At 41.8% G+C, this 27,571-nt stretch overlaps 1 protein-coding gene across 3 annotated transcripts in view; it reads left to right on the top strand.

The window, feature by feature from the left end:
• Positions 1–26,590, top strand: part of Dusp10 (dual specificity phosphatase 10) — a 41,104-nt gene extending 14,514 nt beyond the window's left edge. For all 3 annotated transcript variants that reach the window (XM_078022856.1, XM_078022855.1, XM_005335853.4), the window contains exons 3-4: positions 20,907–21,278; positions 24,234–26,590. In XM_078022856.1, coding sequence (XP_077878982.1) covers positions 20,907–21,278; positions 24,234–24,499 — 638 coding nt within the window. In that variant the 3' untranslated portion in view covers positions 24,500–26,590. The remainder of the gene's footprint in view (positions 1–20,906; positions 21,279–24,233) is intronic.
• The last annotated feature ends 981 nt before the right edge of the window (positions 26,591–27,571 follow it).

Genomic DNA, 27,571 nt, shown 5'->3' with positions numbered 1-27,571 from the left:
ACTGATCAAGGTGTGGAATCAGTGAATGGGGAAGAAAATCTACAAATAAGAGCATCTTTTTAATCTGAAAAAAAAAAAGAAAGTTATCATTTTAAGAAAGTTTTTAATAAATTCAAGGTATTAATTGATAAATTCTCATTAGTAAAACAGGGTGAATTTTCTGAAACGAGAGATCTGAGGAGAACCTCAGCAGTCTTAAAAAACAACTTTGATTATAATCTCTTGAAGATAGGCATTCACTCCTCTATATGTTGAATTAAAATCTACCCCCTCCCCGCCCCAGGACCTTATTAAACATTCAGTCCACCTCACCCATTTTACAGATATGGAAACTGATCATTTACCCAAGATGTAAGTAGCTAGTAACAGAGATTGCACAGGATTCATGCTTCTTAGCTCTCAATTCAGAATTATTTTTTTAAGCCAGCAGCCATGTAATCCTTTGGTTTATGTCTGAGTTGGTATTCAGTAAGCAAGTCTCGTGGATGCACGTGTTTAGCCAGCTCACAGTTTCTTTGTAGACCTTTCTTATGAGCTTATTAACTGACTTCTCATTGAATAAGCCCATGGTGCCCCCTACATTTGTAGTCAAATTCTTAATAAGAATTTGTGTTTCTATTAAGAATTTGTGTTTTCCTGCAAAGGAAGTGTGGTTTGGAGGTAAAGAGCACAGATTCTGAAGCAGATTTCTAAGTTTGAATTCTGGCTTTGCCACTAATCTAATTATGGACTTGGACAAATTATTAACTTGTCTGTGATTCAGTTACCTTGTCTATAAATGGGGAGACTAACAGCACTTTTTTCATGGGATGAATGGGAGATTAAATTAGATAATATATGTAAAAGTGCTTTAAACAATGACTGACACATCACAGCTAACGTTTATTAAAAACTTACTATGATTATAAAATTAAATACTACTACTAATGATTCACTTACTTTTACCCAAGGGATATTTGGGAAATATGGTTTCATAAAATGATTTGACATCACCCCTATAGGATAGACTTTCTGATGCTTAGTGTAGATCATTTTGTTTAAAGGTTTGAAAAGAATCTGGTATTTCTAGTGATGTGGATAGATGGACTACATAGTGTTTTTTGGGGGGAAGGGGGTCTTGAATTGGTGCCAAATTGAAAACTTACATGCTATTTCTATGTAAGAAAAATTTTAAAATATTAATCTTAGCAAATACCCTTCATGTATGCTCATAGTTGAAATATTAAGAAAATTTTAAAAGGAAAAAAATACTAATCCTGTCTTGACTGACCTAGTTTCATTTTTACATATTCTCTTCATTCTTTACCCATATAAGAGCATGTGTCCCAGAGTTTCTCATATAGAAACTGAAATTCATTTCACTTTAGATTGCAGACACTTTTGCTTCCTGTATTATTGTCATAAATGTTCTTCTTTAATGCTCTAATCTGTCTTATTACCACATGCTACTTAACCAATTTGCCAATTAATGGAAATTAAGGCTGTTTTTACCTTTCTTTTCTTCTTCTTCTTTTTTTTGGATACTGGGGTTTGATCCCAGGGCACTTAACCACTGAGCCACATCCCCAGCCCTTTTTTGTATTTTATTTAGAGACAGGGTCTTGTTGAGTTGCTTAAGGCCTCACTAAATTGCTGAGGCTGGCTTTGAACTCACAATCTTCCTGTCTCAGCCTCTGAGCAATTGGTATTACAGGGGTGCACACTGTGCCTGGCTGCTTGGGTTTATCTTTTTTTTTTTTTTTAACCTCATTTACTTTCAATTTTTTATTTTTGTTTTTCTTTCCAAAACTCAAGAGCCAGCTACCTATCAAAGTTGTTAGTTGTATGGAAAGTCTTTGACCTTGATCTCAGATCTTTGCACAAATCCTGTGTATGTATGCTACTCAAACTCTGAGACGTGTGCTGTGCATCTTAGACTTCTCTCTCCTTCGGTGGGCAGAGTGAGGAGGTTTAGTGGCACCACTCAGCGCTATGAAAACCCAGAGGTTATTGTGGAAGTGAATGATCTATCAGGGCCAACAAGGGTTCCTTGTTTCATAAATATGAGTCACTCCCAGTTTTACAGTATTGATAAAACACTTTAAAGGGACAATAAAAGCAGAAAGAGTTAGATTTTTTTTTTTTTCCCTGTGCTGGAGATTGAACCCATGGGGGTATTACCACTGAGTTCCATCCCCAGCCCTTTTAATTTTTTATTTTGAGGCAGAGTTTCACCAAATTGTTGAGGCTGGCCTTAACTTTTTTGATCCTCCTGTCTCAACCTCCCGAGTCACTGCGCCACCACTGCCTGACTTGAGAGTTAGACCTTTTGTGAGCTGTTGAGCATACATGTTTGTTCCCCCCTTTTTAAGCCTTGGAGTTTTAGTGCACTGCTGGTCTCCTGAGTCCTTAAGCAAACATAGGCGGAACAGAAAGAAAATCCCCATTTGTTCTTTTTGCCAAATTGAGGTAAAATGTCCTTTAAATGAGAGAGATTCTCTGAGAGAACATTAACTTGTCTTCCTTGATTAAGTACATGAATTGGATTGAATTTATCATAATTAATTTTGCATATCATGTAAGAAGGGTGAATCTCTTCATTCCTACCTTGAAGGAAGGCCCACCCCATTCCAGTGAGAATCCGTGAAACGAGATAATATAGGAATGATGTTGTCTGGTAGCTCTCTAACAAAGATAAGGAAAAGCTGAATTGGGACAGAGTGAGTTTTCATATTAATACATGTATCTTTTATTGTTAAAAAATTAGAACATGCTTTGGGGCCTGAGAATCAGATGGTACAAAGCTGCCTAAGTAATTACCTTGATGTCAATCTCCTACTGGGGACATTATTGTGGATTCATGATATGCAGTTTTTTTCCAGGGGACTGGGGAGGGGTGACTGGCTGTTGATGGGACAGTGGCTCTGAGAAGTGGCCTGAGGGGGCTGGGAGCACCCCAGCTGCTTTTCCTCCTCCCCACTCCAGCTATTCAGAGTTCCTGGAGACTTCCTCCTCTGGCTGCATCTTGCTTTCCAGAGTGTCTTTGCCCATTGAAAGCTATTGTCTAAGGCTACTTGATTTTGCTGGTATTAAAGTGTGTGCCTGGGAGATAGGAGAATACAGGAATAGAAGAGCATGCTGTGGATAATCGATCCGAGAGCCTCTCTCCTCCAAGTTCACATGCTGCTTTTCCTAGGGATAAAAAGGGCTCTTTGATGTCTGTGGGAGACGACTAACTTCCTAGGGCTGTGTGGTCTCTAGTGCCTTAAGATTTCCGTCCTTGTGTCTACCTCTGCATGCACACACACGTACACAAACATACTCGTTTTAGTTAACATGTGTAGAACGGTGATGATTATGGCACTCAGCATTAATTCATTTAATTGCAATAACAATCTCTCTTATGTGTGCTGTCCAGTATGGTAGCCATGAGCCACATGTGCCTATTGACCCCTCTAAATAGGGCTAGCGAAACAGAGATGTGTTATTTGTGTGAAAAGCATACTAGGTTGCAAAGATTATGTAAAAAAATAAAATAAAAAATTTCACTAGTAATCCTTTTAATATACCGATCACATGTTGCAATGGAAATATTTTGGACATGCTGAGTTAAATATATTATTCATGTTAATTTTACCTGTTTCTTTTTTACTTTCTTGAGGGCAGCAACTAGAAAGAGAATCTTTGCATTTCATTTCTATCAGATACTGCTGATATTTATTTATGGTAGTGTGATAATCGGATTATATCCCCATTATTTATGTGAGAAAACTGAGGTTGAGAGAGGTTAATTGCCCACAAGTTACACAGCAGAAAGCTAGGCTGGGACCTGTCTGATTCTAGAGCCTATTCTCTTTGTTACTGTGGAATTGTGTAACATAAAATTTGTCTGGCTCTTGTTCTTGATTGCTAGAGATAACCTCTAATTCCTTGGAATTTCCAGAAGAATAGGAGTGTCCTTGTTAAACTCCTGATGAGCCCCTTAGACCACACCGTGAGTTTATGTTAATGAGATGACTCAGGGTAAGAATTGGTCCTCAGAAATATCAGCCTTGTGATCAGAGCATTGGAGCTTTGCATTAGTTCCTCCTCCTTGGAAGAGGGAGCTGGACTGAGGATTAAGTTCAATTACAAGGTCACCGACTGATCAATTATGCTCAAGTTATGAAACCCTAACACCGAGTCTGGGCACCAAAGCTCAGTTAAGCTTCCTAGCTGCTGAATACATTGATGTGCCAGCAGGATGATGTGTCCTGATTCCACAGGACAGGGCACAGAAGTTCCCTGTTCAGGACCCTTCTAGACCTTTCCCTGGGTGTGCCTTCATTTGGCTTGTCCTGATTTGCAACCTGTATAATAGAACTGCAGTCATAAGTATAGTGCTTTCCTGAATTCTGTGAATCATTCTAGCAAATTATAGAACCTGAGGGGTTGTGGGAACCACAGAATTTGTAAATGGGTTCGTCAGAAGTGTGAGTGGCCTGAGAACCCCTGAGCTTGTGGCTGGTGTCTGGGGGTGTTGGGGAACGTGGCCTTGACATGTAGCGTCTGCTCTGAGGTGAGCTAGTGTCAGCATTGCAAGAATAGACAGGCTTGGGCTGGGGATGTGGCTCAAGTGGTAGCGCGCTCGCCTAGCATGCGTGCGGCCCGGGTTCGATTCTCAGCACCACATACCAACAAAGATGTTGTGTCCGCCGATAACTAAAAAATAAATATTAAAAAAAATTCTCTCCCCCCCCCTCTTAAAAAAAAAAAAAAAAAGAATAGATAGGCTTTCTTGTGGTTATGTGTTCTAAAGGCCTGGTGGCTAGGAGAACCAAGGGCTGTGATCTAACTAACCAAAAGCTCTTGGTGACAATGGTCAGTAGCATGTTGGACTTGTAAAGCGACTCAATCTTTAATCAACTCCTTTAACTACTAGGCTCAGCCTGGGGCCCAGCAAACCTATGGCCCCTCCATGCCCAGAACGCTCCCGCTAGTCCACCTTCCAGATGGCATCCTAGCTTTGACGGTAACATAGATATAGATACTGATGCTTGTCGGGATCCCTTTGATACCAGGGATTCTTGAATATTGATGCTGGGATTGAGTTCCTTATGGAGACCATAGTAAGTAAGGCCTGTTTTTGGATTTTGTTGGTTAACCTTTTGCATTGTCAGGAAACGTTTTGTGGTGTGTCCCATTATATCTTACAAACAAGGCATTGAAATCAAAAGTCGCCTTTACATTATTTGCTTTTGTTTGGCATTTTTAGTCATGAACTCCCACCCCCACCCCTACCCCCATCCCTTTTTTCCTTTGTTTACTTTCTTCTTCTCTGCTTAAAATAGACACTGTCTCCCATTTGTGGTCCTGCTAACGGTCACTCTTCTCTTCACACACAGGCCCTACCCGTGTCCTGCAAAGCTCTCTTAGGTCACCAGATCCTGAAAAGTTGATTCCATGAGTACATTGTGGGGCCACCCTGGAAGGCAGATTTCTAAGGAAAAAATAAATACAAATTCCAGTTATTGGGAGGGAGATTTCCTGCATCCATGAAAACCTTGGGCTCTTTGCACACGGCTCCCTGGCCAGCCTTGCTGATCAGAGGGGTTCCGTTTTACAGGTGGGGATGGTTTGGCCAGATCACCCTCAGGCAGCTCTCCCTGCCACTGTCAGTGACAATGTGAGTGTCAGTGTCTAAGAAGGGTAGAGCCCAGGCAGCACATTAGCCATTCCCTTCCAGGCTCCTTTGCAAGCTTTCAAGAGCACCAGAAAGTGCTACAGCCCCGCAAGAGAACTAGGGCTGTGAAGTGGCTCTTTATTCCAAAGAGAGAAAGTCCTCTGTTTGAAGAAAAAGCTCATGCGATACAATCATGTGATTTTCAATGATCACAAGGTAAGGTAACTTGCCCCAAAATGCACAGTTGATAGGAGGGATAAGAGAAACCCGGAATTCCTCATTATAGATCTGGTGTTGTTTCCACTCAAAAGGAGGCAGGGGAAGCAGCATTGACAGGCTGAATCTTGTCACTGCTGACCCATGGTTAAGTGGGAGGCTTCCCAGCCCTTGGGGGGCTAAGCCATATCCTCATCAGTTTCTCATGCCCAGTACTGAGTCTGGTGTCCCCAACCTACAGTGAGTACTTCATCGTGTGCTGAACTGAACTGAGAGCCAGCCGCCCCTCCCCTGTCCAGGGACATCAGACAGGCCATGTGTCTTCTTGTCTCTTTCATGATACTTCCCATCCGTCTTTGCCAATCATCACTCATAGGGAATGGCCTAAAGGGGAGGCACAGAGAGGAGAGAAGGGGTTAGAGGCCACCAAGTGTGATTGGTGTTGAATCTCAGCCCTCTCCAGGGTGCCCATTTGTCACATTTAAGGTCTGATGAGACTCTAGAGTTTGCCTCTTCTGCATGACTCTCATCAGCCCTTCTTCCCAGCCTGGGCAAAGTTAGGGTTTCTAAGTCCCTGCGGGAATTCACCTGGCTGTCCTGTACCTGCTTGTATGAATCAAGGCAACATGATGTCATTCAGGTCAATCCCACAGTGTATTCACAAAACATTTCTTTGGCCAGTCCTTTTGCTAAATTTTCTCTAATCGTCCTTTATCTTTTCTTCTTTCTCCTATTAGATTTTTTCCTTTAGGATTTTTTTTTAATCTCTCATATCCCTAGCATAATGCTGAATAGCACATAATTAATGGCTCTTTCCATCTCATTCTAGCATGCGTTTAATCTAAAAATATTTAATGAGCACTTACTACACAAATCAGATGCTAAACAATTTCTGTGAATAATTACCATGTAGTGGCTCATTTAATTCTTGCAATAGCTAATAGTTGGCGCTATTGTTAGCTCCATTTCGTAATAAGGAAACTAGGGTAAGAAAGAGGTTAAGCAACTCTGCAAGGTCATACTGAAAAGTGGGGAAGACAGCCTGACCCAGTGCACAGAATGGTTATGCTCTGTTCCCTCTAAGACAAACAGCATTCTGACTTTGTCGGGGTCCACAGTTCAATCATGACAATAAACATAGGAGAAATAATTTCAGATAGTGACAAGGGGTCTGAGGACCATAAAACTTCACAACTTCACGATGTGATGAAAGAGACAGGAGAGAGCAGTGGTAAGTTGAAAGTCGGGCAGCAGCCCTCAGAGAAGACCACACATTTGGTCACAGGTCAGTCAGAATCACCTACACGAGTCTAAAGGGAAACAGTTTTGCTCCTAATATACACTCTGTTATGGTACAGATGAGTGTGAGTGTGGCCACCAAGGATCTGTATGATGGAAACTTTGTCCCTACTTGGACAGTGTTGGGTGGTGGTAGACCTTTAAGAGGTGGGGCCTCTGAGAGGTTAGGGGGAAGGGGTGACCTAGTTCTCTTGGGATTCTCCGTTCTTAAGAGAGAGTTGTTGTGGAAAGAGCACACCTGGCCCCCTGTCCATGCACTGACTTCTGAGTGGCCTGATGTAGTCGTCTTGTCATTGTGGTGCCATTGATTGTCATGAGACACAGCCAAGGAGTTTCTCATGGGAGCCAATGCCATGCGATTTGGACTTTCAGGTTATGAGCTAACAACCTCTTTTTAAGTACTCGGCCTCGCATATTTGGTTATAATAACAGAAAACGGACTAATAACCTCACAACACAGAGTGCCTTTGTGTATGTGTGTTTCTCCTCTACACACCAAATAGTTCTCCAGCTGACACCAATGGGATATCCTGAAATTTAACTCAATTCTGACACTGTAACTGGAGGGTAGTGTCAGACCCCACAGGTTTGAGGGCTCAGTCATGCACGACTGCCCCCATTCATAGGCCAGTGACAAGCTCCGGGTGGTGACCTGAGCTTCTGACAAACCTGCTATAAATCAAGGTTTTCATAACACACTCCTTGGATTTGGATAATTTGCTAGGACAGCTCACAGATTCAGAGAGATGCTTTTCCTTATGTTTACTTGTTTATTGTAAAGAACATTATGAAGGATGTAGAGGAACAGCCGGATGGCAGAAGTGTGAAAGGAAAGCTATAGGGAAGGTTTATAGTTTCCATGCCCTTCTCTGCCCAGGGGTACCACCCTCCAGGCGCCTCCTCATGCTTAGCAATTGGGAAACTTTTCAAACCCTTTTGAATTTTGATGGTGTTTCCATTAAGTAGCCATGATTACATTAGATTATTGGCTGTAGGTGGTCAGCTTGACCTTCAGCCCCAGGTTGAAAGTCTCTCCCTAGTGACCAGCCCCAGCCTGAGCCTCTCCAGGGGCTGCCAGTCACTAGCCATCTCATTAGCATATGAAAGACACCCTTATCACTTTGGAGATCCCAAAGGTTCTAGGAAGTCTGAAGTCTGGGACCAGGAAAGCAAAAGTACCCTGGGGTAAGGAACTTCTGAAGAGATGTTCCGGGAAGAGGGATCAGGAAATGCAAAGGCCCTGAAACAGGAAGTTGATCATGCAGGCCTCAAGCACCCTCCCAACTGCGGCTCTTCTTGCCACCAGTTCACATGTATCTGATGAGCTAAGCTGTGCGGAACTTAAAGAATGCTGGAAGTGGAAGAAACTGAAAGATTGCCCAAAGTGCTGATTTAAAAAAAAAAAAAAAATTTTAGTTGTAGTTGGATACAATATCTTTATTTTTATTTATTTGTTTTTATGTGGTGCTGAGGGTCGAAGGCAGTGGCTCATGTGTGGGAGGCAAGCACTCTACCACTGAGCCACAACCCCAGCTCCCAGAGGTGACGATATGTGTCAGAGAGGTAGCACCCAGTATCACTTCAGAGAAGAAAGAAAGGCTGCCTTCTGAGTCCTGGCTTTCGGGGTATCTTGTCACCCTGTGCAGTGTTAGGCATGGCTTCAAGGGGATACTCCTGGTAAGCATGACGGTGTGGCTATGGGGTGTCTTCAAGGTCAGTTCTTTATTCTAAGTGTCCCAGGCTGAATTGCTTATTATTTTAAGCCCATGTGGATAATGTACGTGTCCAGCCCACCTCTTCAGCACTAAATAGAAGCTCTGGTTGTTTTATTTCTCCCTTAATCTCAGAAGGTGGTCCACTCAAACCAAGGACATACAGGCTTTTGACCTGATGCAACCTTGTGTGTCTCTGAGACCCTACTTGGCTTTGGAGGGCCTTTCCAAGCTTAGCCCTGACTGTTGGATGTGGCTGGCTGGCTGGCTGGCTGGCTGGCGGGATCTATGTGCAAGGATAGCTCATGCCTTCTCTTTCTGGCTTTTGATTGGTCATGCTCAGCCTTGCTTAATGTTCTCGCCAAATATAGAATGCAACTTGGTGGCTTGAGGAAGTTGTTGCTATGCTTTTTGTGAACTGAAAACATGAGTTCGGGAAAACACTTCGAATTTTGAGACTGACATTTGATTCTTTCTCCTACCACTTCCTGAATTCCCTCAGCCACTGCCCTTTGACCTCCAGATCATACAAAGTTGCATAATTGTAAGAACTGTTTGGACCTGGGGGAGTTCATTCAAAGTAAGCTAAGGCGCATAGGAGGAGTCTGGGTACTTCCATACTGATATTAGAGATAGAACCCAACCCGGGATTCACTTGTCTAACTTTGCCATGTGTCCCGTTTCCCCACTCCCTCTTGTCATGGATGTTTCTAGATGACCTTTTGTGAATGCAATTTCCAATGGGAATGTTTCACAGTAGAAGAATGCTCTCTCTTGAGGCTTGCTCTTGACATTTCTAGAGATTTATTTAATTGGACTTTACTTAAATCCCATCGGGAAACATATTTTTGCTGTGAAGTTGTGATGTGTTTAATTTGGGGTCTAAGATAAATGTCAATCCTTGGGGCGGGGGTGAGGTTGGGGGGGGGGTGGGCTATTAAGCAACAGTCTTCCTTTTGTGCTGTGGTCTGGTTTAATGAATAGCTTTACTGGGCTTTCCTCTGTTTGTTTGTTTAGCAATGCTTGATTATTTAAACTTCTTTTGCACTGAAAAGCGGAGAGTGTTTTCCCTCTCTTCAGAGAATTAAGCAATAATGCAGAGTATCTGGTTGAGCTCTTGGGAAAAATATGGCTTTGTGTTTTACAGCACCTTGCTCCTGTTAACATTCTTCTCTCTTCAGCCTTGCAGTGTGATCTCATGGATTTTTACCCCCTCCTTTAATCCATCTTGATGGATTACTCCCGGTATGCAGCTACTTAGTAAGAGGAGAAGGTGGGGCTTTCACGTTGTATAGAGTAGCCTCCGGAACACAGAGACAGCTAGGATTTTCTTGGGTGCAGGGAGGAATTGAGCCAATGTTGATTCACGAGGAGGTTATAGCTAATGAGGAGTGATGAGTCTTTGGGAAAGAAATGGACTTCTAGAATGAAGGTTCTGAAAGGCTCTGGGGATTTGCCTCTTCCAGTCATAGAAGGTAGCCACCTCCATCCTTGCCTTGAACCATGTCTGGCTTCACTTCTTTAGTTGGTTCACAGGCTTTTGGTATAGCTCTTTAAAAATAGATATGATATTTCTAAGCTTAACTAGAAATAAAGATTAAAAGTGGGGCTGTATTAGTCAGTTTGAGCTAGGTATGAATTAATTTTCTATTTGTATAACAAAATACTTGGGGCCAGATACTTTATAAAGATAAGAGGTTTATTTAGTTCATAGTTTCAAAAGTCAAAATGGAGTGGCTCCGCTTGTTGCCTCTCTAGTGAGGGCTTCTTTGTGGATGGCATCATCACTGTGGGAGCACAGGCAGAAGAGAATAGGCAGCAAGAGAGGAAGCTGGAGGGATTCTGGGAGTAGGCTTGCTCTTTTATAATGATCTGTTCTCACAGGAACTAACTGGTGTCTCAAGAAATACTTAAGGAACCACACTCAGCCCTTCCGGGGGCAACAACACCCTGGTGACCTAAGTACCTCTCATTAGGCCTCACCTCTTCAAGGTCCTGCCACCTCTCACCATTACCACACTGAGGAGCAAACAGCCAGCACATGAGACTTTGGTTAATACACTCAAACCACATCCAAATTGTGACGGGCAGTGTAAGTAAGGGAGAGTTATCTTCTCAGAGCTCTAGATGCTAAAGGTCTCCACCATGGTAAGGTCTTGGTGCCTGCATGGTCAGATCCTTATGAGGGCTCTCTTCTTGGTGTGAATTCACCTTACGTGTCCTTACATGGCAGAGGAAAACGAATATTTCTTTGTTGTCTATTCTTATAAGACACTAAATCTGTCCTGGGGGATCTATCCTCATGACCTCCCCTAAGCCTATCTCCTTAAGGCTCCCATCTCCAAATATGATCACTTTGGGGGATTAGGAACTCAACACAGTAATTTTGGGGAGACACTATCAGTTTATAGCAGAAACAAAAAAAAAATGCATTCATGGAAAGAAAGGGTAAGAATGCTGCCCAAGTTTTGGAGTATATGTCAATTGCCATGTTGGTAAGCTTTTCTGTCCCTAGGATGAAAAACCTGAGACAAACAACTGGAAAGAAGTAAAAAGGTTTCCTTTGGCTTGTGGTTGGAGAGATTGCAGTGCATGGTCACTTGGTTCTGTTGCTTTGGGCCTGTGTGGCACACTATATCTTGGTGAGCAAAACATGGCGGAGGAGACCTGTTCCCCCTATGGTGATCAGGAAGCAAAAAGAGAAACAAGAAAGTGACAGATCCCAGTATCCCCTTTGAAGGGACAACCCAGTGACATGACTTCCTCCCAGAAGGTCCCACCTCCTAAAGGTTTTAGTGCCCCCCTGTATGTCCTCTGGCTACCCTCTCACCCTTGCCATTCATTGTGTTTCCCTGTGTTGGGGTCCTTTGAGTCTCACAGGCCTCCTGAGTTCCCTGCCTTGCCTTGTCTGGGTGACTCCCTCTCCTCTCCTCTACTCACAAGCCAGTTAGCCCCTGGTTAACCCCCACAGAGGCCTTCCACAAACCCCGTTTAATCAGTCCCCTTTCATAGCACCCAGGAACTCAGGGCAGATTCACGGTCCTTGTCCTCATTTATGATTGCCATCTTTAATTCATCAAAGATCAAATGTGCCATGGATCTCCTCCACTGAGTCCTGACTGATGGTGGGTGGGACGGGAGATGTCCATTGAGAAAATCCCAGGCTTGAGCTGAGTGTCTGAGCTGGGCTTCCTCTCTTGGAACTGAGTGGTTTGAGCTAACATTGTTGGGTAAATCATGGACAGGGAAGGTTGGGGCAGCCAGAACTTGGCCGTCCCTCCTCAGCCCCCTGTGCTCCCCACAGCACGCACGCATGCGCGCGCACACACACACACACACACACGCACGCATGCGCGCGCACACACACACACACGCACACGCACACCCCTAGCTTATGCTTTGATAGGCACACTTCCTAGTAGACAGCGATTCCCTATTGAATCCCAAAGCCTTATCCTGAAAGGCAAACCCCCGTCACTTTATCTAATTGTCATTTTTGATCCTGGGTGTGGAGCTCTACCTAGAGGTGGAGGGACTCCTGGCAAAAAATGAGGACTCCTCAGACTGGGCCTCTGGGAGCTGGGATGGGGAGTCAAAGGGACAAGTGGACCCACCAGAAATTCTGCTGTGACCTTTTCTCTCCAAATGAGGCCCCAATGGGGGGGGGGGTTGCAGAAGACCCACTCCCTACCCTGCTGGCTGGAGTGACTTGGAGAATCAGCTGTGCCCATCCCCATCTTCAGGTACCCACAGTGAGACAGGAAGGGGGGGGCTCACTCCCTGTGGCAAGAGGGGAATGGGCTCCCCCACTTAACCCTGCCACTCTTCAATTGTCTATGCGTCCACAGAACAGATCTGTGGACGCATAGACAATTCAAGCACCCAATACATATTCCAGGTGGAATCTCACTCTTATTTTCTTCCCATCGCCCCCGATGGGTTTATGGGGTTGAGGGACCAAGGCTGGGAGACCGAGACCACCAGGCTCCCGAGGAGGAGGCCACAGGCTGCTCCTCCTCAGTCTCTCAGGCTCCTGCCAGACCCGAGGGGGCTGTGGGCTCTGGGAACGAGGAGATCTTACCCTTTGAATCCTGCGCACATAAAAGTCATCTGCTCATTAAAATAACACAAAGCTGTTTAATTGTTGTCTTTGTGGAAAATTACATGACTGTCTTCAGCTGTTGCTTCTGGCAGTGCTTTCTGTTCTAATGTAAATAAATGAGGTAACAGATTTAAAGGAGCAGGCTGTATTTACATACTTGTGAAGTATCCTCTCCAACAATCTGCCTGTGTTATTCAAATACACACAAACACTGGTTCCTCTTGAAAGCTTTAAAGTAGAAAGGGTGAGGAAGGGGACCTCTGAAGAAGCTTATCTCTCTCCCTTTGGGGTAGTGTCTAGGGATTTCTGTGAAGACTGTGCCACTCTAGCAGGCTGGAGTTTAATCCCCAGTCCTCTTAGGCACCAGTTGTGTAGGGAGGGGGATTGGGAAGCCCAGAGGCAGCTTCTGAACTTGGAAGGTGGGGCCTTAGGGCAGAGGGCAGGATCTTTGTAACCACTGGCAGAACATTCCAGGGTCTGTCCCTCTTGGAAGACTTCCAAGGAAAGCTTCATTATCGATTTTTATAAATCATACTTCCCGAATCATTGGATTTTTTCTGACTTCAAGTTTAGATAAGAATTTTTAAGAATATATTTCTATTGAGGGGAATTGCAAAGTTTTTTATCAAAGAGAAAGCCATCTATTAGCAGAATTCCTACCACAAGCTAATAATTGAAAATAGTTGTAGAAGCACATAGAACCAAAAACTTCAGAAGAAAGCACACTGTTAATAATATACCGATTCAGAAGGAGCAAAAGATACTGTTTTTAGCCTTGGTAAGTGCATTCATAACCAAGCATTAGCTTATTTCCAAAAAGCTAGATTTTCTAGTGGACCAAAGTGTTGAGGTGGAAGGGATTGTGTATAAACTAAGGGAAATAAGAATAACTTGGTGACAGAGTTACAGCAGCTATATAAACCGTGTCTGTTTCACGGGAGCATCTGTAAATTAATTGTTTGTATTTTGTCCAGCAGAAAATACAGAGAAGACTCTGAGCTCAAAATTGAAACAAATTATAGAACAGGTTTTTCAGGGATTTTCTTTTTTTCTCTCAAAACATTACTAAATACAATTTGGTTGGAGGAATGTTTTAAGAACAGAAGTGATCTATTACAGGAAGATGGTTCTATGAAGGGCATTTTGGAAGTGATTTCTGCCTATCATTTGTCACTAAAGAAGGCATGAGACATAACTTAGGAAACTTAAGAAATAAAGTGAAAAGTTATCTCCATAAAGAGATTGCTCCCTAGCTCTGTACCTTTTCCTTATATCTCCTCCTGCTAATTTATCAGCAAGTCTCCTGATGTGACTTATGGCTGGATCCTGTGTCAAATGGACTTAAATAAGAGTGGTAGTCCTGCTCTCCAAGAACCTAGGTACTGTTAAAACTATTCATTTGGATATGCATGAAAAGCAAAATATTTCTGAAAGAATAAGTCTTCATTAGCACAGTTTTACCTGTAGAGCAAGGCTACCTGTTTGTGTACATGGTGGCGCGTTGAAACTAACTTTTTCAGAGAATAGTCACCCTGAAACAAATTGTGGACCTAACAATGATCTATACATCTTTCCTCAATAAATTGAGCTGTTCACGGCAATGTAAATACATGTAATTTTCTATAAAAACTATCTCATATATATAATGTTTCATACTTCTATTTTTAAATTTTTTAGGAATGTATGTGTATACGTGTATGTAAAAATACATATAAAGATAAAATACATATATGTGTATATTGCAGAAAATTGGCCCACAATGCATTTTTGCTGTTTGATAGCCAAGATATCTTCTCCCCCACCCCAAATTCTACTGAGGTCTTAATATATGAAGAACTAAACATAAGGAGGTTACCAAGGGAAACTGCCAACCCCAAGACCTGCATGCCACTTGCTCTTGCATTTGTGGAATCTTGACTAGGTCCAAGAAGAGTACCATTGCGGGAACAGATCTTCTATGGGCAACCACAGGGCCTTTGCCTCACCCTCCCTTCCCTGTACTGTCACCTTTCTATAGTTGAAGAAATCTAGCCTAGAAGATGTAACTGAGAAAGTCCGTCAGTGTGTGGCCGGCCTGCCATTCTAAATCCAAGACAAGCTCTTTCCATGCTGTGTGTCTTCTCAGGTTGGCTTTTAAGCTACCTGTAGACAACGTGTACCCAACCAGAGAGGCCAGGAAAGGGCCTGACATCTTCCCAGAAGACTCAGTAGTACACTATGCCAGTTAATAAAGAGGAACTCAGTTGGATTCAAGATACTGAGATTTTGGTTTATTTTGGTTTGGGTTTTTTTTTTTTTAAAGGTTTTGAGCTTTTGTCTTTTTATACACCAGACATTTATCAACTGAACCAGGCCACATTGGCTTGAAACCAGTGGTTCTGTGAAATACCCAATTGTACCTGTGGAATGTAAAGATAATTTCACAGAACATAAGAAGTCAAAATAATGTCTCACTGTTACTCCAGACATTTCTCCTGTTAAGTTAGGTGCCATTCTGCCCTGAAAATAATGAAGTTATTCTGACCCCATTTTGTCGGTTTGAGCTTTGGAAACCTTTCATCAGCTACAATTATCCATGCTTTGTTCTTCCACCAAGATCCTCCTGCATGTAGGTAGCATCCTAAGAGGCTGCTCCAATGTGCTCCAATTTCCAAGGGGGTCCTACATACGAGTATGCATGCTTTTCCAGTATCTTTTCCACTTGTGTTATGCGACATTGTATCCGTATTGTATTCTTTGAGATACATGATATCATATCTGAACTACTACAGATGTCATCTCTGAACTTCAGAGATGTTAAATAATTTGAAGGAGATAACACAGGTAATGACTAATAGGAACCAAGATTTTAACTAAGGAGTCTGGCTCTAATCTGTTTCCCTCGATCATCAAAGTACTTTTCTTCACTTTAAAAAGGCTGATTAACCCAGTAGCAAAAACAAGGCGACAACAGGAGTGATCAGTGTGTTTGCAGCAAACTTGCACAAGAGTCCAGTTTGAGACTATACACACCCCCTCTTTGGACACTCATTCTGTTTGCTGACCTTCAGACAATGTTTTCCTTAAAGTTCCGGAAGGCGCTCACGTCCTGCTTAGCATAATAACCAAAAGGTTGTGCAGAAGTGCTATTCATCTTTAGATGTGGGAACTTTTTGTTTATGGATTCCACATGTGGATGAAGGCGCTTCGACTCTGCAGCCAGAGAGCATGGCTTCCGAATTACACCACAGAGGACCCTTCTGTTTCTAAGGCTGCAGTAGTCACAATCGCCATGGGAACTGCAGTGCACCCACAGAGAAAGGTTTCCCCCTAAAACTAGAATCCATGGCTTCTCTGGGACAGTCGCTGTACTGACCTCCTATTGGAGAAAAGAAAACCAGGCGGGTGCTATTAATATGTATTTTCTTTGGGTGTGCTGGGTATTCTTTGCTGTTACCATTCAGAATCAGTGTGATCACCATGCTCATTTTGGCAGGGAACCTAGTGTTGAGATGAGATTTGAAAATGTCCCCCAGCATGATTGCTCATGTCTCAAAAAAAACATTTCCACTGGTGACTGCAGGTTCTTGTGTACACAAGGAGGTTTAGTGTTTGTTAGGGATTAGGGGAAGGAGAAAGGGAGGGAAGAAGAGCAGTTTTATTTTAAAAATTTAGTCCTCCTCTGGAAAAACTAGGAATCCAAAGACATGTAATCTTTATTGGGAAAGTTAGGACAAATAAATTGTCCTAATAAAATATATATCCTTTGTGATTAGGAAGGACAGGGAGCTGTTGTTTCTTTTTATGATAAAATTATATTATTCAAACTTTAACACTTGATGCATTTACAGTCATTTACAATCATATAATCATTTACAATCATTATGAAGCATTTTTTTAGATCTTTATTATTTTTTATCTTTTAGATCGTTAAGATTACAGTTTCCCAAGGGACTGAAAGAAAAGTGCTTCCTGTGTGCTGGACATTGTTAATAAAATATTTTGTATTTATTAACCAGTTTAATCCTTACAAATTCCCACGAGGTAGGCACTGTTGTTATCATTTCTGTTTTACATATGGGGAAACTGAGGAAGAGAGAGGTGAGAATCCTGCCCAGCATCTCACAGCTAGTGTTTGACTAGGGGTCAGACCCCAGCAGCCTGGCCTCAGTGCCCCTGCTCTTGATCACTGCACATGAGCACAGATCAATAGCAGGGGAGACCTGGGTTGATAGTACTGGGGTAATAAGAGGTTAATTATCAAACATCAGGTTGTGTGTCAAAATCTTTACATAGACCTCTTCTATCGCAACCCTAAGGGTACATGATATGATATCCACTTGATCAGTAAACTGAGGCTTAATAGGAGAAAATGATTTGAGACCTTTGTAGGTCTCACAACTCCCTACCCAGCAGAATTACAATGATAGCCTGGGTCTATCTGCCTCTAACCTCTGCTCTGTTAACCACACCACACTGCTTCTACCTCAATTGTTGGTTAATTACTATTTTGTAATATTCTCATATAGTAACAACAAACATAATTAAAGCTCTTCATTAAGCAATCAGGCAGGATGGCCTCAGGTGGTATTTGATGGGATAGGGTGGGTGGAAATTGGTTCTACTCACCCCCCTCCCCTACAGCTGCCAATTCCACTCACCCCACCAACCACCACGAAAGGAAAAAAAAAACAAAAACAAAAAAAACCCACATATTTTTCCTGTAGTTTTCTCTCTTAAAAAAAAAAAGGCACTGCAAGCTACTACTGGTTCATTTGCTTTCAATACCGTCCAGAGAGATTTTTAACAGTTGTGTATAGATATGTGTTACCCTTGGATGAGAACCGATGCTTAAGTTGATGAGCAGACTGGAAATTGGACAGGAGACTGTTTCTTTAGACCCTCACTGAGAATGTCCTTGTCTCTAGCTTATATGTTTGAATTAAAAGAGCTCCTGTGCTATCTACTCCCCGTTCAAATAATTTGTGAACAGAGTTCTTACATGGCTCAAACATACATACAATACACACATAATTTTGCACATGAGCACACCCTGCAATTTGGAGCTTTCTGTGTGTGTCTGTCTCAAATTCCCTCCATCCCCCTCTCCCATGGGTTTTTTTTTCCCCCCATTAGGCAAATGGAAGGCCCATGCCACCTGTTAGCATTACATCATTGGCTCCCCAGAACACAGTTGCACCAAAGGCCTTAAACAAAGTAGTTCTTCTTGTATTGTTTGCACTCAAAGAGCTGATATCATGCCAACTGATGTCATTGTATGTCTTTGTGTAACTGCTATGGCAACTGGGCAGGTGGGGAGCCTCCAGCTGATGTCATTGGGAAAGGAGGTGTAGAGACAGAATTTTAAAAAGCTCTATGCTGGTTTTTTTTTTTTTTTTCTGTGTGGGGAGTTTTCTGGCATGCTTTTTAATTTATTTTATCTTTTAACTCACAAATTACAGCTTGAGTACCCTAAATAAGAACAGAGAGAAGTTTTTTTCCCCCCACTGCTTAGAGGATTTCCCACTTCGTTTGAGGACTTTTTTTTTTTTTCGGGGGGTGGGGGAGATGGTCTTTCTTCTCATCGTATGTAGAAAAATGTCTCAACTGATTTTTTTCTTAAAAGAATGAATTGGGCTCTCATCATAGAATCAGTGTGGAACCGTCTACTTGTATTTTTGTGGAAGCAAAGCTGAGTAGATTTTAAAATAACAGAGTACCTTCTGAGCTTATCATGGCAACAATGGCTAGTTTTTATTTTATTCTAATTTTTTAAAGTATTCACTGATGAAGTTTTTGTATTCTTTTTTTTTTCTTTGTACTTAAGAATTCTCTTTGGGCTCAAACTTTATCATTTTTTTTCATAGCATAATAAATAACAGTATGGGCAAAGTTTAATTCTGGAAATCGGTAAGAATGAGTTAATATTTCGTTTTTCTTTTTGAAAAACAAGTTTTTTTACTTGACTCATTTTGGATGATCATTATATGATCATTATATGGCCTTTGAATTTTTTTTGGATTGTTACCATCTCTTAATGACAATGGGATTTCTCTGTCTTGCACAGCTGTTTCAGGGTCCATTGCTTGTACATAGACATGATACTTGGTCTAGGCTCTAGTCTGGACTTCCCCCTGTGGTTGTCACATGTGAAACTTGAAATGGAGAACACATGTTAGGGTCAGAAGCTAGTGGACAGATAGACTTCCTGTCCTTGTTTCAACAGAACCATATCCTATTCGTCCTTGTGTTTTCTGCCTGAATCCAAAGACTATCAAGACAGACACAAGGCATCTATGGGAATGAATGTTGCATTTTGGTGGTTTTTAGCTAATAGGAGTTTTCCAATTTCCCCCTCTTTTCAAAGAGAACGCAAGAGGATATCTAGTTTTTGTCTAGTCAGAATTTTAGAGCTCATTCAGTGCTAATAATGTCAATTCAGATTTCAGAGCCCTAACATGTATATTATATAATTTAAACCTCATAATAATCCTTAGGGTTCATTCATCTGTGCATTTGAATATAACATGTATTAAAGGAAAATCAAAACAATAATCTATATATTTCCTAACTTAAATTAAACATTGTGTATTTTCTCTCTCTCTCTCTCTCTCTCTCTCTCTCTCTCTCTCTCTCTCTCTCTCTCTCTGTAGTCCTTCAGCTTTTGGTGAATTATTGTTGAATTAGCTTTTTTAACTTAATGCTAAGCAGTTTCTTTGTTCATTCATACCTTTTCATAACTACTCTTAATAGTCTATGGAATGAATAAAATAAAATTTACTTTCTTTTTAATTTTTATTTTGTTGTTTGCTTTCCTTTTTCCATTAGACTGATAATGCCATAGTGGATGTCTTCACATATCTAGCTGAAGGTCTTTTGTTAAATGATTTTCCTAAGATAATTTCCATAAGTGAAACTATACTTGGGTCGGGGAATGTTTGCATTTAAAAATTGTGGAAACAGGTACAGCTTAAACTTTTTATGGTAGACCCATAATTTTTGGAGGCAGAGCAGAGGTTTATGTTTAAAGTATATTCATAGATCCATTAGCAGTTTCCTGAGGGGTTTATATACCTAGGACCCTCAAAACTCAGGTTCAAGGGATCAAGCTACTCCACTTCCCTTCTACTGGAAGTCAAGGCTGACAAAGGTCAGGACCTGCAGGCAAAAACATCAGAATGAGACCTTAAGAATGATCTCCCTGTCCCTGCAACCCTGTCTTGTCCTTTCCAATCATTTCTCAGCTGCTTCTACCTTTGGACATTCATATAAATAATATTTATAAAAATAACTAACATTTGCTGAGCAATCGTATATGCCTAACAACATGCTAAATGTATTTATTCTTAGACTCATATTCACACTCAGGTATCATTACCCTCATCTGAGCAGAAGAGGAACAGAGAGGGAGGAGCTTGCCCAAGTCACAGAGCCAGGAAGGGTGGCATTGGGGTTATAGCCATGGTCCCTGCTTGTAAGCCCTCTGCTGTATTGGGAGCAGATGTGGCCTTCCAGGTAAGGTGAGCATGAAGGTACAAGGTGGCATGTGTGCAGGGCCAGATTACAGGCAGCAGTTCTCAGCCAGAGGACGCCATCCATGCCTTCCTCTGCTCCCAAAGTGCAAGGTTCTATATAGGCCACTGAGCATCCGGCTTATGTCTCTTTGAGGCAGATCACATTTGCAGCTGATGAAATTGCCTGATGCTACATGGGGCTCATTCCTGAACAACGTGCCCCACTTTGTATATAAGGAGCATGTTTCTAGAGTCCTCCATGCAGAGAGACGCTCTGAAGCTGGTCCTGGAAGCTCCCCAAATGGACTCTTGCATTTTGGGTTTGGGGTTCATACACACATAAACATCCATCTAAGCAACCACGTACTCTGATTCTTACTGTGAAGTTGGCATTTTCTGCCAGCTTTGAAATCTTAATCGTGCTTTCTGTATTTGTGTTCCAGGTGGACTTAGTAGTTTTAAGCAGAACCATGAAAACCTCTGTGACAACTCCCTCCAGCTCCAAGAGTGCCGGGAGGTGGGGGGCGGTGCATCTGCGGCCTCGAGCTTGCTACCTCAGTCTGTCCCCACCACCCCTGACATCGAGAATGCAGAGCTGACGCCCATCCTGCCCTTCCTGTTCCTTGGCAATGAGCAGGACGCTCAGGACCTGGACACCATGCAGCGGCTGAACATTGGCTATGTCATCAACGTCACCACTCACCTTCCCCTCTACCACTACGAGAAAGGTCTCTTCAACTACAAGCGGCTGCCGGCCACCGACAGCAACAAGCAGAACCTGCGGCAGTACTTTGAAGAGGCTTTTGAGTTCATTGGTAAGTATCTCCATTGGGAGTCCTTGTCCTCTGCCTTCCTTTCCCTCTGGCTCCTGCTTTGAAATCAAGTCCAAGGTTTATTCCTATGTTCCTCAAAAACAGCTGCTCAGAGGTGTTTTGGGTTCTGTCACCTAATGCAGCCAAAGTGTCCTCCTCATTCTTAACATATCAGAGCCATCAGGATGGACATAAAAAAATAATTTGGTTGACATCTGTTCAACTAGAAATGCCCATCACTCAAATTCACAATGGAAAAAAAAATGGTAGTGGTTAGCATTTACCATGCTTTAATCCTAGAAGAATGGAGGGAAAGTAAGGAATTGAGGATCAGAGCTGGTACTGCTGCTACCCAATCTGCCAAGTCCCCTCAGAGTCCTGCAGGACATGAAATAAGTGAATATATCACTTTCAAATGCCCATCTCTCCCTAGTACCCTACTCAGCCTTGTTCACCCAGCATGAGAGGTGACTGCATTTCCTTACCTTGAATCAAACTAAGTTGCAGTGGGTACCTCTTCACTTGAGGCTGAGATACAGGTAGAATTTGCTGAAGGGTTGATCTGAAGAAACTTTTTCAGACTGGTCATGCCAAAGTGAACCTCCTTATGCACTGCCTCATCCTAGAGGAGGGAGAAAGGGATGGGGTCGAGTTCTTTCTCCCTTTCTGCTTTGTCTCGGTTCTGAAGCACTTGATAACAAAATGGAGTGGATGTTAGTGCTGGTGAGATGATACAAGATTTCCTTTGACAGTTTGCAAACTCAACTGAAGCAGGAAAGATCAGATTAGATAGCCCTAGGAGAACAATTCAAGCAATAGCAGGCTCTCATCTTTAAAAGGAAGCAACCATCAGCCTAATCCTAATTAAATTTTGTTACTTCTTGCAGCCTTGAACTCTGCTGTAAGACTCAAGTGATCGTTTGGAGAACTCTAGCATATAGCAGACACTCAATAATTTTTCCAAGGGACTCTAACTGCTATCTTGGTAAAGGGCTGGCCCAGTACTTTTCCTCATTATTGCAGCAAGCTGTCATTGGCCTTTCTCCCATCATGTTTGATGTTCCATCGTCAGAAAAATAAAATAAAAAATAAAAAAGCCTCAGGTTTAAGGGCCTGGTGGATTTGTGGAAGAGCTGACAAGCTTTGGTCACATTGCCCGACTCTTTCCTTTGCTGATTGTATCTTCAGTGGAGGACCATGAAGTATTCAGTTTGGAAGGAAATTCAGACTGGTTGCTGTACTCAGATAAGTACAGTGACTTCTCCAAGATTCTCCGAAGTCTAGTGTCAGAGAAGCAATGGGGATCCAGGGTTCTTGATTCCCAGGCCATGAGCCTTTCTACAAAATACCGGAACGGTGTTTGTAATGCCTTATTAATTAATTCCCAGCCGGCCAACATGTAAAATGCTTCAGATTCTTTATTAATAAAATCTGAGCCAGTCCTTGAGTCCTGCAGAAGAAATTTTTGTCCCCTAGTAGACAGGGAACTTCTTGGTTGATATATGATGTCATGACTGGTCCCACCTGACTTCATTCCAGGCGGAGGGCCTTGGGGTATCTGCTTCCCATTTAATGAGTAGCATAAGATACACTTGTCCTGGGAGGATTTCAACCCAAGTACTCACATTCCTTATAGATTACTCAGGCTTACATGCTCTTTAGAAGGAAAACAAAACCAGTCACAAACAGCATTTAGCCTGAAAGCAATTCAGAGTCATAACCTGCAGGGCACAATTTTATTTTCATTGTTATCCAATAAGCTAAAATCTCATAGTGTGGCTTTTGGGAAACAGAAGGTGTTTAACATCATAACCACTCGGTGCTTAACACAAACTAAGTGGAGTCTAGGTTTAGAGCTTAACTGTGCCAGCATATTCCTGAATCAAATGACAATATTCCCATATTCTCCGAGTGGGATACCTGGTTTTGTTCCCATTATTCAGACAGGAGCTTTGAAGTTCTGGGGACTCAAATTCTGAGCCAATGTGGGAATTCCTGCATCTTGCCGATCCTTGCCATACTGGTGCAGCCTCCATGAATGCAAGGGGAATTTTGAACACTTAAGAGAGGGCTACACTCTGGTTTAAACCATAAGTCTTTAAACTTGGCCATAATTGACTTTCCTAGTGAGAAGCTAAAATCTCTCATCCATTTAATGTCTGTTCCTAAACTAAGCAATTCTTTTTTTTTCCTACATAGATGGAATATAATTTCTCATTTTTCTGAGTATACATATTGTAGAATCACAATGGTCATACAGTCACATACATTCATACAGTAATAATGTCTGTTTCATTCTACTATCTCTCTTAATCCCCACATCCCCTGCCTTCCCCTCCTTTCACTTCCCAATTCTGTAGTATACAGAAAGAAATGTGCTGGACATGATAGCACATGCCTACAATCCCAGGAGCTCAGGAGGCTGAGGCAGGAGGATCTGAGTTCAAAGTCAGCCTCAGCAACTTAGGGAGGCCTTAAGCAACTTAGCTAGACCCTGTCTCAAAATAAAAAATAAAAAGGGCTGGGTGTGTGGCTCTGTGGGAAAGTACTTCTGGGTTCAATCCCCAGTACCTCCCCACCACACACACACACACAAAGAAATGTGTGTGTGTGTGTGTGGTGGGGAGGTAAGCCCATTCATTGTGCTGGAAGTATAGCTTCAGCCTCTGTCCTGCCGTGAGATACTGAGATACTGTTCCAATGAATGCTTCCTCTACTCCATCTCCTCTCTAAATGTAAATATGTAGCCTCTTTCTCATGCTAATACTGACTTTAGCTGGTTCTGGAAGTGTGACCTGAGCATGCAGAATTGACTAGTATATTGTACTGAGTTTTAAAAACCATTTAAATTTATTCTTTCTCTACCAAATGAAGCCTGGGCAAGTTCAGGTCCGTGTTAACCTGTCTCTGTCCATCTCTTTCTCCTTCCCTTCATCTCTTCTCTCTCTCTCGTTTCAGAGGAAGCTCATCAGTGTGGGAAGGGGCTTCTCATCCACTGCCAGGCCGGAGTGTCCCGCTCTGCCACCATTGTCATCGCCTACCTGATGAAGCACACACGGATGACCATGACTGATGCTTACAAATTTGTCAAAGGCAAACGACCAATTATTTCTCCAAATCTTAACTTCATGGGGCAGTTGCTGGAGTTTGAGGAAGACCTAAACAATGGTGTGACGCCACGCATCCTTACGCCAAAGCTGATGGGTGTGGAGACGGTCGTGTGACCGTGGTCAGGGTGGAAAGGATTGCTGCTCTCCTTTGGGGGGCAAAAAAGGAAGGAGGATGGGTTCTGGGTCCCCCCCCCCTTTTTTTTTCCTTTTTTTTTTAGTTGGGGGTAAAGTTTGTGAATGGAAACAAACTTGTTTAAAGACTTTATTTTTAACAAGTGTGAGAAGACTATAACTTTTGATGCCATTGAGATTTACTTCCCACAAACTGACAAAGCAGGGAGGTTCAAGAGGTCATTTTTTTTTTTTAAAGCCAACAATGAAAATATAATAAAACTTGTTTCTCCCCCTTTTCCTTTTAAGCTTTTTGTAGAGTTTATGACTAAATAGTCTGTGCAGGTTCATAGACCTAAGATCCCATATACACCATTTTAAAAGAACCAAAAGTAAGTAGAAAAGACATTGGATCATGAGGACCTAGGAGCCTACCTGGGCCATCCATATAGGAAATAAAAACCCCACCCAACCAAGCCCTGCTGTGCTCCTTGGTGCAGAGAGAAGATCAGGGCAGCTTGAGTGGTCTAAGAAACCTTCGCGTATTCTTTAAAGAAATAGAGAATAGTGTTTTATGCTCTGGACCTTTCTTTCCCCCCCTCTCTGGGTTGAAGAAACTTTTTGAAACAACAACAAGGAACGACTGACCACTATACCATAGGCCTTCACTGGCTCTTGTGCAATAATATGGTGTTTTGAGTGTGCAAACAAGTTTAGAGCTGGCAAGTGAATGATAGACAAATAGTGCAAAATTGCCAGCTTGGAGGTAGAAAGAAATTCAACAAAACCAATTACTTTCCTTCCCACCTTTTCCTTTTTTTTTTTTTTTTTGGATTTGATTCTGGTTATAGTGCCATAAACCTTGTTACATATGTATATCAGAATGTAAAAAAAAAAAATGACAAAAATTTATTTAAAAATATTTTTCGCAAAAAAAAAGCAAAAACAAACTTTGTGTGTTTCTGTTGATTGTGTAAAAATTTATTTTCATTATATAAATGAAACTCATTCTGAGACGTGTCGTTTTTGCCCACTCTTTTTTTACTTCAACTCAGGATTAAGCCTCTGTTACCTCTGGAAGCTTGTACATATGACATAATTAAAAGCACATGTTTTGACATAGGGAAGGGAGATGAGGGTGTGAAGCAGAGAATCTTCGAGGAAGCTAAAGATCTCCAGGGTTGATGTGCCCAGTTATGAATGCCCTCCATTCCCTATTATCCTCTCCTGTCATCCTCATCCATAAGTATAATTCCTCTTACATTGTGGAAGCCCTAGTTAAGGTGACCTCAAGAATGTGAGCATTCTCATCAGCCTTCGAGCCTTGACAACCAAATCACTGCCTGATGGGTTAGAAGTCAGTGATCTCCCAATGGCTAATCGATAACTGTTTGTGACAATCTGCCATTTCTGTCTCCAAAGTCCTCATTGCCTTCATTGCCACTTATTCAATTGACATCTTTGGTGGCATTCACCAGATAGTGCATTTGCAGCAGGTTTTTTGTCCCCTAGTCTTAGCAAATCAGACTCAGTTTTGCAAGCACAGCTTACCTATAGCAGCACTTAGTTAATGTATCACAGGGTTATCAATCCACAGACAGGTGGGGGTAGGGGAAGAATACAATCCAAACATTTCCTGTTTCACTGAAGTATAGGTCTAGAGAGACTTAGCCACAGGAAAGATTTGCAACAAACTGAAATTTTCCAGGTCTGAGTTAGAGTTGAAGAATTCTGGCATGTCTCATGCTACGTGACTATATTTGACATAAATATTTTTGTGAACATTTGCTTACAAATGTTATGACAATATTTTTTTATGTTTATTTTTAATAGATTTCTGCTTAAAGTGTTTGAGTTTTCTCTTTTATTAAAAGTAGAGCTTGAATTTAACAGGAATTAACAGCTACTTGAGATTAATTTAATGTAAAGTGTTAATTAAAATCTGTTACAGTATTTTCTACTCTTTACAATTCATTAGCAGGCTATTTTCTTGATGTTGGAGCATATTTAAGGAGTAAGCTTTTGATACATAATTGATGATTTAAAATTTGTAGCAATTTATCAGACTCTTTTTAAATCCAAATGTTAAATTTCTCATAGTGTGTAAAGTGCTTTCTTTCAAAAAAAAAAAAAAAAACCAAAAGAATACAGTTTCTGTTCTTGAGCTACATGGAAATGATTTATGTTTTTGGAAGTTTACGATTTCAAGAGAAGGCCTGTCTCGGACAGACAGGAATCCTGCCAACCAGCATACCAAGAATTCTGAAAAGGACTCAGGTCTTTTCTACTAATCTGCTTTGGGTCACTTAGCCTCTATTTTTTCAAGAGGAATTTAACCACTTCATGAAAACAATATGGATTAACCAAGCCATTGCTCTAGAAATCAGACTTCCCAGGTTTCTAGGCCTCACTAGTTGCCTGGGAACTTGAGTACTAAGCTAGGAAATAATCAAGTCTTTGTGAGAAAGTAGGGTCACTGACCAATGCAGGCATCATTTTATGCCAAATGAATTTAGCGATTTAATAGAATAATTGAAAGCATTTAATATAGGCATCATTCACTTAACTTGGACAGACCAGGAGCTCCACCACCTTTCTATACACATATTTCAATAGTTGGCACTTCTCCAATTAGTGAATATTAACCAGGATAGAGAGTTCACATTTTGTGGTACTTATACCAGCTACTTTTGGACCAAGTTGGGCAGTGTGGGAGGTAACTCGGGGAAGATGACAACAAAGGACATGGAGAAAGAGATAGGAAGACATAAAACCCAGCACTCATATGTTGGCAGTAAGTGGGGAGAGATGAACCACTGAGAGCAATGAAATATAAGAAGCAGAATACTAGAGTAAAAGAAAAAGCTGTGTTGGTAAGGAACTAGAACTTGAATTGCACTCCAAAAATGAACTAGGAATGCTACTAAATTGCTCTAACTAGGTAGATCCTCCCTTGTGGAAGGTAAAACATCTGGCAATATTGACCTTTGCCTTCTTTTTGGACAGGCACCTACAAACACGCCACTTTTGCACATATTTGTGGGATTTTCTTCCCACACATGTAGCATTCAATTT

The sequence above is a fragment of the Ictidomys tridecemlineatus genome, chromosome 10 (assembly GCF_052094955.1).
Source record: "Ictidomys tridecemlineatus isolate mIctTri1 chromosome 10, mIctTri1.hap1, whole genome shotgun sequence".
Lineage (NCBI taxonomy): Eukaryota > Metazoa > Chordata > Mammalia > Rodentia > Sciuridae > Ictidomys > Ictidomys tridecemlineatus.
The sequence above is the reverse complement of the archived record's forward strand: the minus strand, read 5'-3'. Positions and strand labels throughout refer to the sequence as shown.